We start from the raw sequence: 18,031 nt of genomic DNA on the forward strand, positions 1-18,031 counted from the left end.
GAGCTCCCTGTCCAAGTTAAATGATTCCTAATTCAAGACAAAGTCTTTTTCATAAGCAGTAATCAATATAATAAATTTTCACAATGGTCCTTCCCATACACCGTTATCTGGGAGTGGGGTCATGGCTCCAGGGAAAATGAACATTCAAGAGACAAAGCATCTGTCAAAACCTCCCACTTTCATGGTCTCTGAAGCAGTTCTGAGAGCTTCAGTAAGCTGTATCCTTGTTGTATCAGTTGTTTTATCAGTAAGATGTTGTATCCGGATGTTAAGCATCCAGTAAGCTTAAGTAAGTTGCTAATTGTGAAATGCAGTTATCAGCACAGATAGGCGCTAACTGTCTCACTAGCCTTGGAAAAATCCTTATCTTCTAGCTGGTCAGCTGCATGATACAGCAGGGGAAGCACACAGAAACTGGCTTTGAAAGCCTGCCCTTTGCACAAGAGCAGTGCTGCAGTGGTGGTTGTGCAAGCAGCAGGTGGTGGCAGCCCAGGCGGATGCTCCGGGCTGTCCTAAACGGGCTGAGCTCACGGCATCTCAGAAAAGTGGGGGTGGGGGCACCTTCAGAGCCTCCGGCTGCCCTCCCTGCCCACAGCAGGGCTACCTCGAAAGTCAGTGGGGTTTGCTCAGGGGCTTGTAAAAGCGAGTGCTGTCGTCCAAGGCTGCAGATCCCACCCTGTTTCTGGGCCCTGTCCCAGCACGGCACTGCTCTCGTGGGGGGTAGGGGTTCTTAGATCTAATGGGAATTTTCTTTGCAGCACTGTGTGCACTTCAGAAAATACTTTGTCTCCATCCTTCCCATGAGACGGTTGAAGCTAATAGTGAGGCTCCTTCCAGGATGACCAAACGCTCGTGTCTCCTGTGCTCTAGATGGATTCCCTCCAGGTTCTCAAAACCTGTCTGGGACCAGGGATCTGCAAACGGAACCAGTGCTCTGGCCGCAGCCTCACCTGTGACTCACTGCAATATTTGCAATCTGCTTTGCAGATTTGCTTTAAAGCACTGAAGGGTCAAGACAGTGCATCAAAAAGTATGGCTCCACCTGCAAATAGCCCAGCTTTGGGGACAGGGACACCTGCAGGGTCACTGCTAGAGGCACTGTACAGCCACTGTGGTTCCTGGAGTGCCCCACACAGGGAAGAGCTCGTTCAGCTGATAGACATTTAACCTCCCCGGAGGAACACCAGCAGAGACTTGGTTGCTCTCAGTCTGTGCTGCTAAACCAAGCATTTTCTGTTACAGAAGGAAAAACACAATTGCAGTTTGTGATTAGGAGCAAGCTGAGGAGCAGCACTAGTGAGCAGCTCCTTTGCTTCTCTGTACACTGGCTTGTTCCAACGCATCATTCACCCGATGCAGCAGCATCCCCCTGCCCTGCCTCAGCGGCACAGCTCCAACATGGCAAGGATTTGTCCATGAGCCAAATTTACACTTGGACAGGGAGAGGGGCTTTGGCCAGGGGAAGAGGTGGTGGTTTGGTAGATGATCTCCCAGTGCAACAGCCGTTTGGGTGAGGGCAAGACCCTACCTGAGCTGCCTTGGGCTCAAGATCAGCAGCTGGAGGTTGGTGAAGCCTGTTCAAACTGTCATCCAGGGGCCTCCTCCTCCCCTGCTCTTGTCTACACAGGGAAGTGCACATGGAGCAGCATTCATGAACCCTTCCAGATCACAACAGGGACGTGGGGCAGGGTGCATCAGTGAGGCAAGATGGGGAGTGCTCAGCAGAGCAGACACCCTTTAGAGATGGTGCCTCCCTGGGTGGATATGAAGACTTCTTCGACTTTTAAGAGCAGCAAAAGATGAAGAGCACAATGGGGGAAGGAACCTTGTCCCTGTACGACATCCCCAGAAGGAGTCAAGACTTTCAAAACCATGGCAAAGTGCTGCCTTGCATCTCTGCCCCCCGCCCCCCGCAAAAAACCTGGGGAAGCTTTGCTTGAGAATCAGGCTGTGTAAGCAGGTGGGTGCACATGAGCCACCCTGCTAGGGAGCTGGGGTGGGAGGTGGGTGCTGCACTGCCTTGGCTTCATTCCCCTGTGCGGGAGTTTCCAAGCCCTGTGGGTCAGCCTCACCAGGGTGCCCTGCTGCAGATAACGCCCTGCTGCAGATAACGCCCTGCTGCAGATAAAAACGCAGGCGCAGAGGGGCCATGGGGAGGACAGTAGAATTTTGCAGGTGAGAGCCTGGCCCATTGCACGCTTGCTTTTGCTTTTGTGGAGCACTTGTTTCTGTACCGTGGGCGGGAGACTGGGGGGCTGGGGCTGTGTTTGGAGCATCCAGCTGAGGTCTGCGCTTCCCACTGCTTGTGTGATGGCTTCCCCCTCCTTGCTCCAGGGCTGGCAGAGCCACTCTCCGCCTGGCACCAAGCACAGCGAGGATGTGGCTGGACCACATTGCTGCTGTCGCTGGGGGCTCCTCCACAGGGAATGGTTTTAGCTTGGCATTTGAAGGTGGACTCTGGGCTACCTTTGCCAGCAGCTTCATGGTGGGTGCTAAGTAATGTGCAGTAGGCAGAGCCCACACCTCTGGGCTCATTCTGATAGAGCTGATTGCTTTGGAGCAGCCTTGGGAGGTGAGTGGATCAGCTTTGGGTAAAACCATCCCAAATGTCTACGTGTAAAGGACCTCCCATGCTGCCCTGGCTCATCCTTCTTCCCCTCCAGCTCTTCTAACCCTGTGTACCAGCTCTCCCTGCACACTCAGTGTTGCTGCCTGGGCTCCCTGGCAAGCTGCCTGCTTGCAGCACTCGCAGTGTGTTCTGTCCTCTGCCCGTTTTGTGCCACCCCATGGTCCCAAAGCAGTGTGCTCCCACCAGCGCCTGAGGTCCCCAGGGCAGGAGGCAGCTCCCATTGCATGTGCTGCTGCAAGGATCTCCCAGGCAGCACGATTGCTTTTGGGGAGCAGCGCATTGGGAAGGGGACACCCCATGGGCTCCCTTAACATGTGCCATCAGCAGTGTGGGCACTGTACCTTCCAAATGCATGGCGATATTTACAGGTTCTTGGTTTTCTTCACTTCTTGCATTTCTTCGCAGGGATGAAGGCAGGAATCTTCCTGGGGTTGCTGGTGATCCTCAGCCTGTTCCAGGCATCTCTGTCTTCTTCCTCTGGTATTGTCATTTTCTTAGGTTTTGCAGATCAGGTGCTCTTCTGAGTAGGAAAGGTAAAATCAAGTCTAGAAGAGCCTGTATTATTCTATTGTAAGCAGCAAAGTCCTGTAGAGGTGTCAACAGGAGTATGGTCGGTTCATATCTGCAGTGGCAGCTGATACTGGTGCCCTTTTCATGCCCAGGAGTGACTCAGACTCTCCTGAGGAATACCTGTATGTACAGATCTCTCTCTCTAGAGAGTGGGCAGCAGCAATTGCTTCCAGCACTGAGATATCCCTGGGTGCTGGAGGCACAAAGAGAACACAGCTGCAGCGCGGGGATGCTCCGGGGTGGTAGACAGCACTTTCACCTCCGCTCTTTCCTTTTCCTTGCTGAGATCTGTCAGAGTTGCTGTCGGATGCATCCCTCCTGAGCAGCGTGAGCAAGGCCAAGCAGCTGGTGGACGCAGCCTACAAGCACACACGCAACCGGTGAGAGCTGGGGCTGGGCTGCTGGCATGTGCTGTGTGCCCTGCCTGCACTGCAGCATCACCAGCGTTTCCTCCTTGCTCTAGCAGAGCGGACAAGGGTGCAAGGTCCTCTGGGAGCACAGTGGGCTGTAATCAGCATTTTACCTCCCTTCACCCTGTTTTTATGCCACATCTCCAGTCTCCTGGGTCTGTGCCTAAGAGCTGTAACTGTGTCCTCCTCTGTGCATGCCATTCTGCCCAGCTCAGTATTGCTTGGCTCAGTTTCATCCCTCAGGGATGCTCCAAGGAGGACTGAAGCCAGCACAGGCTCCTGCTGATTTCTAGTGGTTCTCCCCCTACAGAGGGAGAAAACTGCTGCAGGCTGCAGTGAGGACATTTTGTGGGATCTGGGAGGAAAGCTCAGCCTTTGACACCATCGTTTGAGAGTGTGTCTCCTAGCAGCCCATACATGTCCCCCTTCAGTAGCCATCCTCTGAGACCCCTCACTGGCTTAGGGACCCCTCCATCTGAGAGGAGGCTCCAGCAGCATTAAGAGAGGATGACTTGGAAATGTTTGGGACCTCTGGGAGGAGACTGGCACCTCCAGACGTTCATGAGCTGGACAGCAGTTGACTGAGGTTTGCTTGCCTCAAGGATGTAAAGACTTAAAATTTGTCTTCTGGCAGGTGGAGATGGGCAATTTAAGAGATTCTTTTCCTGCAACTCGCACTGCTCCTCTGCCGAGCGTGGCAGGAGCGGCCCTGGTCTCCTCCAGCTACCACGCGGGGAGGCAGATGACGCTGCCTTGGTTTGCAGTTCAGACTGGTGACGCACTAGGAGAGCTGGGGTGCCTGGCACGCTGGTGTGTAACCTGCAGGACTCCTGGCTTTGCCCCATTTCAGTCCTGCAGATGTTGTGTTATTCTCCCTTGCAGCATAAAGGAGCACCTGCAGAACGATGCCTTCACCCCCGTAGAGCTTCTGTGATATTTCAAGCAGCCGGTAGCAGGGACTCGGGCTGCCGTTCGGGCTGCAGATTACATGGAGACCACCCTGGCCCTCCTCAAGGAGAAGCTGCAACGGGCTGTGAGGGGCAACTTCAATGTCACAGGTAGGGGTTGCACTTTGCTGGGAGGAGGGCAGGGGAGAAAGATACGGGGCTTGATCAATGGGGCTTTGTGGGGCTTGGGAAGATGGGGTGAAAGGGGGTTATGATGCGCCACAAATCCCTCACACGTGACCGCAGTGAGGCAAAGCTGAGGTGTTTTTCTGTGCTCTCTACCTTAAAAAATTATTTGGGGGTTTATCAGTTAATGGAAGTGCTTTGTGCACTTCCCTGGTTCTTTGTGCAATATAGCAGTTAATGTACCGATGAGTCAAAGCTTGTCAGACTTTGCTAGATGATATTCTTTTGCTTGAGTAAGGAATGAGCAAACACAGAGGATGTGACTCAACCCCAGCATAAGTCATTTTTCTGCCAGGCTCCAGCTAGCAATAGTCAAAAGTCCCTGCCAGATGGTTCTGAGTCGGGAACAGGATGCTATGAGGAAGGCACAAATAGGGAATGCAAACGGAGCAATGTGAAAGGACATTTCAGTGTGTGTCTTGAAGGAGCAAAGTCCTCCATGAGGTGGCAATCCTGGCTGCCTGGCAAGACCAGTTTGCTGAAAGCAGAAGGCAAATCGGGGGCAGTGAGAGAAACAGCTCAGGGAGGCACCAGGCGGGCTCCTGCCATAGAAAGGTGAACTTGTGGGATCTGCAGCGCTACAGCAGAGCAGCGCCAGGCCCAGACACCCGCCACGGGCTGCTCCAGCATCCTCCAGCACGGGCAGAGCTGGAGGAGGGAGGCAGCGCTGGGCTCCAGCCCCTGCGTGCAGCAGTGATACTGAGCCCCCCCAGCCCACCCGGCTGCCACCTCCGTCTGCCTGCCCGGCAGGCAGCAGTGGCTGCTTAAGCGTGCGGTGACCCACGTGCTGGTGGCAGCAGTGACCAGGGAACCTCCGAGGGCCTCAGGACAGGGTGTGCTAGCAGCTACAGCCCAGAAGGCTCTGCCGCTGACCTTGGCCGCTTCTCTCCTACGTTTGGGGAAACCCACATGCTGGGAACGCGAGGCCAGGTCCCCCCGTCCTGCCCAGCCATCTGATGGTTTCTTCTCCAGGCAGCTCTGAACAGTGGTGTCACACTGGTGGCTGCTTCCCAGGGGGAAAAAAACTTGTGGCACACCACTAGGACGACCGTAGCTGTTAGCACCTTAGGGTGGAGATAAAAAGGGAGGGGAGAGAAAAGCAAAAGGGTTGCTGTAGAGGAATTATAGAAGACTGCATGAAAAATGTATTTGTGAAAAGGTTGTGATGATTCTTACTAACATGAGGTATGAAATGTTAAGAAGGGGAAAAAAAGGGAGGGATTGTAGAGAAATGAAGCTGGGTTAATTAACATTGATAATATACAGCTGTGGGCTGGCTTCAGGGGCGTGGGTTGGCTGATGTGGATAAGGTGCAGCTGTGGCTGGTTCCTGCTAAGTAGTTAAATAGCTCTTGAGGGGTACAAAAGATGGGCACTGGATGAAGAGAGACCTGGAAGAAGCAGAGGGGCAGGCAGGCAGGCAGGCAGGCAGGCAGGCAGGCAGGCAGGCAGGCAGGCAGGCAGGCAGGCAGGCAGGCAGGCAGGCAGGCAGGCAGGCAGGCAGGCAGGCAGGCAGGCAGGCAGGCAGGCAGGCAGGCAGGCAGGCTGGCTTGCTCGCTCGCTCGCTCTGGGTGTAGGAGAGACAGGTGCAGCAGAGGCAAGAAAGTGGAGGGGCTGGCCTGAAGAGTATGAAGAAACAGCACGAACAGTAGATGAACCTTTGAAACCTTGTGGTGGCCGTGCCAGGCAAGGCGTAGGAACTACTTACTGAAGTTAACCTGGTATGGGGTGGTAAAAGCCTTGTTGCAGCCAACTAGTTTGCTTGTGTTGCGACAGGTTGCTAGTGCTAGAAAATAATTCCACTGCTGCACAGGCCTAATGTGTAATCATAAATAAGATTTGACCACAACTTTGTTAGGTTTAATGCTTTCCAAACCAGAAAAAAAGCAATCTGCTGCTCTAGAGAGCATCCTCAGCACATCTTTGAGCAGCAAGACCTTAAATAACAGCCCCTGATGCTCTTCCAGATGATACTGTGATCAGAAACCATTTCAAGGGTGCAAGAAGGAAAACTTGTTGCTGAGCCTGGGAGGCCCTGCAAACCCAGCAGGGACAGTATGTTACGGCATGTTTCCTCTCTGTTTTTACCTGGCAGACTTGCTGACACCAGATCAGCTGGGGATGATTTCCAAGGCAAGCGGATGTGACCGGCAGGATAAGAAAATAAATTGTGACACTTCTGATGGCTACCGAACGATCACTGGCGAGTGCAACAACAGGTGAGGGGGCTGTGTCAGCAGGAGGATGGATGGATGGGTCCTCCATCAGTAGAACTAGACCCATGTCCCCAAGCACGATCTATGCAGGATGCCTTCTTTAGGGTTTTACATGCTACTGTGTTGTTTCCTAGGTGCGTGGAGCTTTTAATTAGTCTTGCTTCGAGGATTCATGGTGTTGTACATGAACTAGTTCTTTGGCCAAAATATGAATAGCTCTGTATTGGGGACTGACTTTTCAGCCCAGGGTCTCTGTTACCAGGCTGCATCTTTTTGCTTTCTCTGTGCTTTGTCTGGCTCTGCCCCGTTGCAGGGTCTCAAAGGGCTTCCTGACCCAAGCCCATACTGGGGCATGATCTGTCTGGCTGTCACCCTGCCCCACGCTGTGTAGGAGGGAATCTGGGCACGCGGGCTGCAAGAGAACACCTTCTGCGTGTCCCGTGGACAAATGGAGGGGCATGACTGTAATGTGGGAGACAAGGGAAGCTGTAGTAAAGAGTGTTTTAAAAGGGACAGCCTAGGAGCATTCCCCATCCTTCTCCTGTTACTGAGAGCCCAGTGGGCAGAGCATCCCCTGGGAGCACCTTGGGCAGAGGAAGGAGTTCAGACAGCAATGCCTGCCTAGGGAAGGCTTTAGCCTTCAGGTATCTGTATAAGAAGCAGGGAGAGAGCTACCTGCCTCCTCAATTTTCAGACAGTGGTGTCTTCATTCAGGGTGGGGCTCTGGGATAAGGACAGGCCCATCACACAAACCAGACCCTGAAGCCCTGGAGAAGATGGGTTCAACTGTTCCCTGTGCTCTGTGTCCCTCCATTGCTTGGCCCTAGGCAGTGTGACACACGGTGTATGACCGGCAACCCGAGAACACATCTTATACATGGACTCCAAAATGAAATATATTATTAGTCTAAGGTTTTAATGGTCTAATCAAACTACAATAACCACTTACTCCAATTACAGCATAGTAAGACTCACAATCCAAATCAGCCTGCTTCTATTAAAGACCACTGGTAATACCATTAAATGAACAGGCATAAGTTGCTACCCCTTTTCTCTGATGTTAAGCTTTCACCTTTGTTTTCCACCCATGGCCTGGAGTCAAGGGCCCTTCTTCAGGCTGGATGACACAAGGAGTCACCAGCATCCTGGGTTCTTGCCTGGGAGAAGCCGAGGCTTGGTGTGTGTTACTATTATTATTATTATTAAACATGAGGCTTACTGATAGCACCAAACCCACAGGGCTGCAGTAGCTCCCAACCATTGTACATTGCTGTGTGGTCCCATTCCAAGGTTCCTGTCTCTCTCTACATCCACGAGCTCTTGGCCCTGCCATTATCCTAATGACACTAATAGTTTGCTGTTCTTCCGTTCACTCCAACAGGAGAAACCCATCACTAGGAGCTTCAAACAGAGCCCTGGTCAGATGGTTGCCAGCAGAATATGAGGACGGTGTGTCAGTCCCCGTGGGTGGACAGAAGAAAAGCGTTTCTCTGGATTCCCCTTTCCGCTGGTAATGTTTGTAACTGTTATCTGAAAATGCCGTACCAGGGCTCAGGGACTGTCGGTCCTTGGATAGATCACAGGTGTCCAAGTGCGTGCTCAGCAGCTGGCGTGGGGGGGATCAGGGGGAGGAAGTTAAATTCACCAGCTCCAGCTTGATCATATGAGAATCTTCAGGGTGATCTAACAGAAATACTTTCTAACTCCCATGCTGTGAGGAAGAGCAAAGGAAAATAAATCTGATTACTGCAGAATTGCAGGATTAAGAATTACTCAATGTGTTCTTTTAAATTAACTGCGTTTAAGCCAAAGTGATTTGCTCACCTTTTTTGATTTGTTTGTGGAAGCTGGTTGTCTCCTGAAAAGCAATATGACAGAGGATAAAAATGAAAAAAGAATCCCCAGAATAAAAACCATCCAGCTAGAAATTCTGTGTGTGGGTCCACGGCAGGGTGACCTGTGGCGGGGTGTGTGGCTCTCATGGGGCCTGGAGTGGGGACGCTGTGATGTGGTTTCTGCTCACTGGGGCTTGGTGCAACGACAGTGCTAGTGAGGAGCTCTGTGATTTTTCTGGGTTCTGTGCCCGACACTTGTGCTTTTGTTGTACTTCCTAACTGTTCTGCAGCACATTGTCAGGGCTTGAGCAAAGTTTTGACCACTTCTCCTGTAGGAATACATGAAGGAAGAACTGGTGGGGAAGTGTGATGGATGGAGAAGGGATGAGAAGGGAAAAGGGCTTTGGGAGTTCACTGAGATAACTTTCAGAAATTCCCAACAACTATTTTTTTCCACACTTCTATTTCAAATTGGTCTTTTAAAATCTGTTACCTCTCTTTCCCGGTTATTCAGTATGGCTCATGCTTAGCTGTGTCCGTATATCCACCAAGGGATGTACTCGGCCTAGAGGCTCAGAAACCTGGCTAGGGCCAGGACAGTGCAATGCTCAGCAAAGGAGGCACTCAGTAATGCCTTCCAGCTCAGGCAGCAGAGATTTGGGGTTTTTTCTGTGAAGTGTAAGAAATGCCTCATGAATTCTTGCTGATGGCCGTACGAACAGACGCACCCATTCATAAGAGTAATTTCCTAACACACATGTTCTGCCTTCCTCCCCTGCAGGTTCGAAAGGTGTCAAATGAGATTGTCCGCTTCCCCCCTGGGCAGCTCAGGATGGACCAGCAGAGATCACTCATGTTCATGCAGTGGGGCCAGTTTATTGACCATGACCTGGATTTCAGTCCAGACACCCCAGCCCGAGTCACCTTCACTGGCAATGTGGACTGCGATATCAGCTGTGCCAAGCAGCCCCCTTGCTTCCCCATCAAGGTACAGCCAGCCTTTCTCTAGCAGGGAAGAGAGGGAGAGGGTATCTGCCTTCCAGCCGGGAGATGTTGGTGGCTCCCCAGGTCCTTGGCCACAGAGGGACATCCTCCCAGAACAGGCCAAGGGGGTCAGACCGCTCTCTGTAAGGTAGCAGTGCTGGTTCCCAGGGGCTGTCCCCAGATGTCGGACGCAGCCCCAACCTGTCTTCCCCCCATTTCCAACCATTTACCCATCTCTCTCAACGATATGGCTTTGTTTTGGGGGTATGGTGCGAAGACAACATGGGTGATACCTGGATTATAGTACATGTGTCAAAGACAGGAGCTGAAGGGTGTCAATACCCCAGCAAATCCTTGCCCATTTGATGGTTCAATGCTCAGTAGTGCATGGGGCAAGGGAGTGGTGAGCATCTCCCAACAGTGGCCAAGGCATTAGCACAATAGTCACATTGCAGCCTCTGCTCCAGTGAATGCTTAATGATGTACGTGTCCACCCTGCAGCCCTGCTCTTCTGCCTTTGAAGAGGTACTGTGGCTCTGGTTGTCCCATGTACCCGTCTGTCCTGTCAAGAAAAACTGTGAATGGACAGAGCAAGCACCAAGTGTTTGCCCAACATGCATCTGAGAATGCAGGCAGGGTCACAAGTTCTGGATGACAGCTGTCAATAATGTAGATACAGACACTAGACTCCAACATGAGATAGGAAGCTTTAAAGATTGAATCTGATATTTATATATTCAGGGGGAAAAAATTAGGTATCTTAATGGAAATGTAGGCATCTCCAGGCTTTCATGCATATTTGGGTCTTGGACTCCTAAAATAGCACCTCCACTGTCATTCTGACCCTTCCTATTTGGGGTTTTTGACTGACCTCCATGCTGTCTAGCATGGGGACTGTCTTTGAAATGGCTCCTGCCTGGCTTTTCTTACGGCTGTAGTATATCACGGTGCTGTTTCTGCACCCCTGAACTAGTGATGACTTATTTTTTTATCTATCTTCAGATCCCACTCAATGACCCACGAATTAAAAACACGTAAGATTGCCTTCCTTTCACCCGCTCAGCTCCTGCTTGTACCGGCGGCACAGCAATTCGAGATCAGATCAGTGCCATCACCTCCTTTCTTGACGGCAGCATGGTGTATGGCAGTGAAGTGTCTTTGGCCAACACACTGAGGAATCGGACCAGCCAGCTGGGCTTGCTGGCTGTTAACCAGAATTTCACTGACAGGGGGAAGGCATATATGCCCTTCAGCAACATGCAGAAGAGCCCATGTCTTATAGCCAACAAGGAAGCTAAAATCCCTTGCTTTCTTGCAGGTAAGTTGTGTGCTGGCACCCCTAACCCTGAAATCCAGAGCAAACAACTCCCCCAGCTCCAGTTCATTTCTTTATTTGTTTGGTTTTCTTAAGTAGAAAATGGAGCATAGCAAAACATCACAAAAGACTGAGACAGGCTGCGCTAGGTAGGAAAAGGTCTTCACTGCATTCAAGTCTTCTTTGTGATTGTATGCATGGAGTGAAGCTGTCCCATCTGTGCTCAGCAGCTCCGGCGTAGGGCCCAGGGAGCACATGGGGCTGCTGGAGGTGACCTGGGAACCACTGCCACGATGGAACCAACCAAATGCAGCAATAGCAGACTGGCCTGAAGGCAATGGCTTGTCTATATTTGTAATTTGGTGGCCATCTCTCTTCTGTCAGGACAGGTACAGGTGTGTTGGTGCTTGAAATGTTGAAATGTGTTGGTGCTTGAAATGTTTCCGCATGAAACATTTGCCTGGGCTGTTGCATATCAGTGTGTCTGCTGCACTGTGAGAGCTTAGATCCTAGCTGGGCTGAGGATGAGGCTAGCCACAGACCAGGGTGACCTTTTAAGACATGTCCCCACCACTGAAGTCTGAGGGTGCACTGACAGCATGCCAGCCAGGACATCAGCATAGGCCTTCAGTCCATCAGGATGGCCTCCTGGTCCATTTATACTTTGTCACGCTTCTGGTATCCTCCTGTCTACTTCTTCAATGTGGAATAACTCCTTTTGTCCTGGGCACAGCGTGCCAAAGCCATGCCTCCCCTCCAGCCAAAACACCGCACAGTCACCATAACCTTCCTGTCTGCTGCCGTTTGCTGTCTTCTCCTGTCCCAGCACACAGAGACAAGGTAACTAACCTTCTGGAGCCTACAGCATTGCTCCCTTCTGCCTGGACCCTGCTGGTGAGGACCAGGATGTTGCTAAAGCCTAAGACCCCGGGGAGGGACATTTCTGATATACCTTGTGAATCTGTGTCTCACTCCCTGTTCCTTTTCTTTTGACAAGCAGGACCTCCTGGCCAAGTCCTGCTGGCTCTGGCCACCTGGACTGTCCATGACACTGCTGGAGAAAGCTTGAGGGCACAGCACATCTCATCAGCTGTGGAGCTGATTTCTGTTCCCTTGGCCCCCTACCTATCTGGCCTAAGCTCCTCTGGACATCATCCCCATGGTCCCTGGATACCATCAGGTCCTAGTGGTGGGACCAGTGGCAGAGCTCTGCTTGCTGTCATCCTTCAGCACCCTCCTTTTAAACTCCTGGTGGTTTATGGTCTCCTTCAGCCTCCCACAGCTCTCCATCTGTCCCATCCATTGTTCCACATCTTCAGCTGCTTCCGCAGTTCTGTGCAGGTCTCTCCTTGGTGAGGACCATGTGGCCAAAGGCAGATGCCCAGTGAAGAGCAGAATGGGCAGGTGTATTGGGTGCTTCGCAGGTGGGCTCCCAGCCCCCAGGACTCATCAGCTAGGGGCTGGAGCCATCGCTGCTCCGTAGCTGGGTAGTGTAGGGAACAGTCAGGCTGGCTCAGAAGCTCCTTTGAAAATTCAGTGTCTTATTTGTGACTTTTCCGGTCCCTGAGAACTGGGGAAATTTCACGTGTGCAGTTGCCTAACAGGGTTCAGCGATGTCCCGCTGGAGCTCTGCTGGAATCCCTGGGTGTGTGTTCTGCTTGAGGAAACCTCACAGTGCTGCTTTTGTTTCTTCTTCCGCAGCCTCTTACAGACAGCCTTTGACAGTAAATGAAAAGGGCTCTGTGCTGAGTGCAAGAGCCAATCCCTCTATTTACTATGGGACTTGGGGGCTAAATACGACACATTTACTCTTCTCTGAGTGCCTCTTTATACCCTCATCACCTGCTTACTCTTGGGTTTCCTGCCCTAGATGTTTGAAGAAGGATTTTATATTTCATTGTGATGCCGTTTGTAACTTATTCCTCTACGTTGTGACTCCTTTTGCTTTTTACTTTTGCTCACCAGGGGGCTTGATTGTGACAGTTATATCACTTTGGCCCTAGCTTCAGCTGGTTTGAAGGATGCCTTCTGACTTTCAGAGCTCCCTTGGCCATTCTGACCTCCTTCTGCCCATTTCCATTTCTCTCTTGAGCTGTGAGACAGTCTCTCTGATATGGGAGCCTGCAGAACACCTGCTTTATTTAGCTTAAGTTAATGCTTCTAGCCCTTGTTTGAAAAACCCCAAAAACTTGCCCATCTCTCTGTGTTGCTGAGCGCAACCGTGGGGGCATCTTGGCTTTTGCTGCCTTGGCAGATAGATGGCTTTTCACTGGTGCTCTCCAGCTCTTGGGGCCTGGACCCTGGTTTCCTTCCCCTCCTGTGTGTTTCTTACCAGTCGTCTTCACAGTGCAGATGCTGAGACATCTAAAAATGTGTCTGTGCATGCTTCCCAACGCGACATTTGCCTCCTTCCAGGGGGAAGCAGCCAAGCACACGCAGGTTGCTGGCAGTACAAGTCTGCTCACTTGTGGTACTCCTAGGTGATTCTCGAGCAAATGAGATGCTGGAGCTGACATGCATGCATACGCTCTTTCTGCGGGAGCACAACCGCCTGGCTAGGCAGCTGAAGAGATTAAATCCCCACTGGAATGGAGAGAAGGTCTACCAGGAGGCACGAAAGATCCTGGGTGCCATGATCCAGGTACCAGCCACCATGTTGTATGTCCTGGCTCTTCTGCCTTGTCTTGCAGTCTCACAGAATGAACGTGATGGGGTTTTTACTGTGGGGTGTCCAACGGGTGTGGTATTTTGGGGTGCAAATGCCCCGATTCTTTCCACCAGCTCCTTTTGCCCAAAACAAAAATCACATGGAGATACCTGAAATAACACACACAGAGGGGTCCCCCTGAATCTTTGATGTCCCTCTACTGTTAAATTTCCAAATTGCTTAATGGGTTTTAAACTGCACGTCTGTGTTTGAGAAATGTGAGGACAGAGAAGTCAGAGGAGAAGCTTTTCTAGCCAGTGTTTGCTACAGGGTAAAAATGGTATTGGAGATTCGGATCAAAATTCCTCTGAGTTGTGAGTCATCCTCTCAAGAAGCCCCATGTGCTGGTGCATGCAACCAGCCATGGCATTCCTCTGTCCTCACTGCTTTGTGGCAGAGAGTCCCTTGGGACTGTGCTGCAGCACAGACTTTGCCCTAAATGAGATCCTACAGTCACAGAAAAATTTCTGTGCTTGGAAGGGACCTCTCCAGGTCTCTTGTCCAACCTCTGGTTTAGAACAGGACCAGCTTCAAAGCCAGATGAGGTTTCACAGCCAACAGAAAAAGCAGGCTCCTATGAGAGAAGACGACATGGGGTTTCCAAATTCTACAATTCTATGAATTATTTTCACCTACTGACACAGAATCTGATTTTTTTTAAAATTATATTGTGCACCCTCCTCAATGTCCCAAAGAGACATGAAACTAGAGTTGGACATCTTTACTATGGGAGGACTAACTCAGCTGCTCGTGGGTGGTGATAACATCTGTGCCAACACTGTTGACTTTTTCTTTGTCATCTGAAGCATGTAGGTGGGAGGGAGGAGTAAATTCAGTTCTACCTGGCTGATGGGGATGGCCTCTACCTATAGGACAAGGAGTGAATATTTAGGAGGATTTGGCAGGCTTTCTTCTTGCTCTGACCTGCCAAGCTGTTGAGGCAGGGAGGAGCATGTCTGGGGACACTTGAGTGCTGGATCCCAGTGCACTGGTAGAGGATGAGCGGGTCAGGCACAAGCAGAGTCTGTGCTTCCTGATCTTCCTGGAGCAGTTAAGTCCACTTAACATTTTCATGGAAATCACTGCATCTCCACACAAACCTCATCACTGCTAGAGAGTGTAGAGATGACACCATGCATGGCTGGAGAAACCAGCAGCCCAGGCAGTGGCCTGCAGTGTCTGTGCCTGGAGCTGCACCACCTGTGCCATGGTACCATGGCTAGTATAGAAGATGCTTTGAACCAAAGCCATGGAGCTGAAGAAACCAAAATGTCACTCAGTGGTGCCAGAAAGGACCCTCGCTGGACTGCCAGAGCAGCTGGGTGAAGGTCTGATGAGGTGAAAGAAAGATTGGTCCTGGGGAGTCTCTCTGCTTTGCATCTGTGCTAGCAAGATGTCCTACATAAATCCCATCAAAGTAGTTCAGTGTAACAGCTCCTGTAGTTGGAGACACAAACCAGAATTTTGCTTCCAAAGAAACTGATGGCCAAGCAATTAATGACTCACACTTTCCTTGTTTCCCCCTAGATTATAACCTACAGGGACTACCTGCCTCTTCTGCTGGGAACCAGTTTCCAGGGTTTGATTCCTCGCTACCAGGGCTACAATGAGTCTGTGGATCCTCGAATATCCAACGTCTTCACTCTGGCTTTTCGTTTTGCTCATGCTTCAGTTCCCCCAACTGTTGACCGCTTAAGTCAAAGTTACAAACCCATGGGTCCCAAAATTCAACTCAGAAACACCTTCTTTGCTGTCTGGAGGATCATTAAAGAAGGTAAAGCCTTTCTTGCACCTCTGTTTATTTCATTCAGCCTTTTTTGCCCTCTCTGGACGCGCTCCTGCTTCAGCCAAACCTAAAAGTGGTTTGCATTAAATTTGTTGAGTGACCTTTACTACCAGGCAGTTTTTCCCAACGTGGCTGCAGTCAAATGTGGCTCATCTTATTATGAAGCACGCAGTCTGGTTGCTTAATTGCTGTAGACTCTGACAATTTTATTCAAAGTATTTTCTGTTTAATTCTTGAAGTGCGGGAAAATTGATTCTCTTGTATTAGAAGCTTATAGTTAAATATAAGCTGCATTCAGCTCTCCTGAGCCTCTCACACACACACTTGCCACCCTGCACTGCTCACAAGTCCCTCTGTAACCGTTGCAGGTGGTATTGACCCCTTTCTCCGGAGCCTGATGGCTAATCAAGCCAAGCTGATGACACAGCAGCAAATGGTTGTGGATGAGCTCTGGGATCGGATGTTTGAGCAGGTTGAAAGGATTGGATTTGATTTAGCCGCGCTTAACATGCAACGTAGCAGAGATCATGGCCTCCCAGGTAAGTTGGCTGCGGGAGCTGAGCTCCCAAAGGAAAACAAGTGGAAATCAGACACTCTTGTGGTTGAACATGGAGAAACTTCTCCAGCCCGTGCTCAGCTGAAATTACTGCTTCCTAAACCTTTTCATAATTTCTGTACAGCCATAGGTAAGTGGATAGGAGGCTGAGCAGTGAAGCCAGAGCCTGGCTGGAGCTGGAGGAGACTTGTGACCAGAAGAACATAGGGCATTGCAAAGAGCAGAGCCAAGTGTTCAGTAACTGCGCCATTTGTATTGTTCTTCAAATGGCAAAATTGGTTAAGGACCTCCACAACAAATTTTCAGGAGCAGAATTGGGGCCAGATGTCCCCTGTGGCTTCTCCCCAGGTATCTGTAGTGGTCCAGCCCAGCCACGCATGGCTGGAAGAGCAGATCACAGCATGAGAGGAAAGCCTCATTGTAATTTCTCTATAAAGACTGCGTCCCAGAAAAAAAGCATGTCAGAACCATTCTCAAGGCTCTGCAAGGTGCAAAACCAGTGTAATAGCATTGCGAGATGGTCTTGAGAAATAGATTGTTGATAGGACTTTACAACTGGCTCGTGGGTGTGTTGTTGCCGAAAAGCGCTGTTAGGCTGATGTAAGTGCCTGGAGCTGCCGTGTCGGTAACGTCCTGAGAGATGCAATAGTGCTCACCTTGAAACTGTGATGAAAAAGGTACTGGATTCACCGGTTTTAAGCCCAGACAGAGGCTTTGCAATACATCCAGGTGTGTGATCAGTCACAGGCTCTGCCTTTGCTGCAACAGAAGGCTGTGATGTTTCCATGCTGTCTCTAGGAACATTATTGTGCAGAACCTGATCTAAACCACAAATTGTGAACTTACAGCCTTGACGGCTGCTCCACTGCAGCAGAACTGACGTGTATTCCCAGTGTGAATCTGTGTTTAGCTCCTAGCGTTTGGGTCTCAGCCCAACCCCGAGTGTTACTGCACTCGGTGTTATACAACCTATGAAAGTGGTGACAGTATAGCAAGATCAAAAAAGCTTCCTAATTCTTTTTCTAATAAAGCAAATTCTCAGTCTTCTTGAATTGTTTGATAGTGGTGTGATCCAGGCACCATATGCTGTGTCTTTTTTTCTGAATTCTCCCCAACTTTTAGACATCTTGCTCACAGCTCACTGCTGCACCAGCAGCTCATCTCTGCACCTTAACAGTTCACTGGGCTGGCAGGTAGGAGGATGCGTTAGCGCTCCACAGACCTTTCCTCTGCATAAGTGGCCATTTGATAAGACACTGAGTCACAAATTGCCCGTTGCTGGGTGCGTGCCCTTTCCACCAAGGTGCAGAATTATGCACCAGTTGTGGCCCCGTGGATTTTCAGCTGTTTGCAGTACAGAAAAATGAGTCCAGCTGGCAAAGTCCACTGGCCCACTCCCACCTGAAGTAACCTGTGCTACGTAGAACTCTCTTTGCAGTGTGGGGTGGCTTGTACCTGTGGCTAGACACGGACACGAGGGAGGTCAGGTGTGGGGAAGTACTTGGCCACTGTCCTGTTGTACAACATCTTGTCCAGGTTCACTTCCAACAGAGGTAATATCAAAGAGTTTTGTGAAGACGTCTCTCCTGTGGCTCTGCCTGAAGGTATCTGAAGTTGTATGCTCCCTGACCTCCTTTAGGGTTCCTGGGTCCCAGTGAAGATGAGGCAGCCATTAGGTGTGCCCAGAGCCTTCATCTGAGCACCCACAGCACAGGGTTAGGGGCAGCCACAGCACGCGCAAGATCAAGTGCCTGCACACAGATCTCCTTTGCTACTTGAAATGTCCTGGGGACACTCCTCTGGCTCTCTGCTGCAGCTTCGGCAAGGTGTGGGTCTCCCATAGTTCCTCCATCACATCAGCAGAAGGTTGTTTTAGATAATCCCTGGCTCT

General features: G+C 50.7%; 1 protein-coding gene across 1 annotated transcript in view; it reads left to right on the forward strand.

Annotated features, from left to right (window-relative positions):
- Positions 1–1,969: 1,969 nt before the first annotated feature.
- LOC308064383 (eosinophil peroxidase-like) overlaps positions 1,970–18,031 on the forward strand; it is a 32,059-nt gene continuing 15,997 nt past the window's right edge. The window contains 14 exon segments of the mRNA XM_080388825.1: positions 1,970–2,175; positions 3,035–3,109; positions 3,486–3,579; positions 4,492–4,540; positions 4,544–4,667; positions 6,837–6,960; positions 8,339–8,412; positions 8,415–8,467; positions 9,574–9,780; positions 10,779–10,811; positions 10,815–11,094; positions 13,572–13,732; positions 15,326–15,572; positions 15,953–16,123. Coding sequence (XP_080244951.1) covers positions 3,037–3,109; positions 3,486–3,579; positions 4,492–4,540; positions 4,544–4,667; positions 6,837–6,960; positions 8,339–8,412; positions 8,415–8,467; positions 9,574–9,780; positions 10,779–10,811; positions 10,815–11,094; positions 13,572–13,732; positions 15,326–15,572; positions 15,953–16,123 — 1,690 coding nt within the window. The 5' untranslated portion in view covers positions 1,970–2,175; positions 3,035–3,036.

Source organism: Falco punctatus, assembly GCF_963210335.1.
Source record: "Falco punctatus genome assembly, chromosome: 1".
Classification (NCBI taxonomy): Eukaryota; Metazoa; Chordata; class Aves; order Falconiformes; family Falconidae; genus Falco; species Falco punctatus.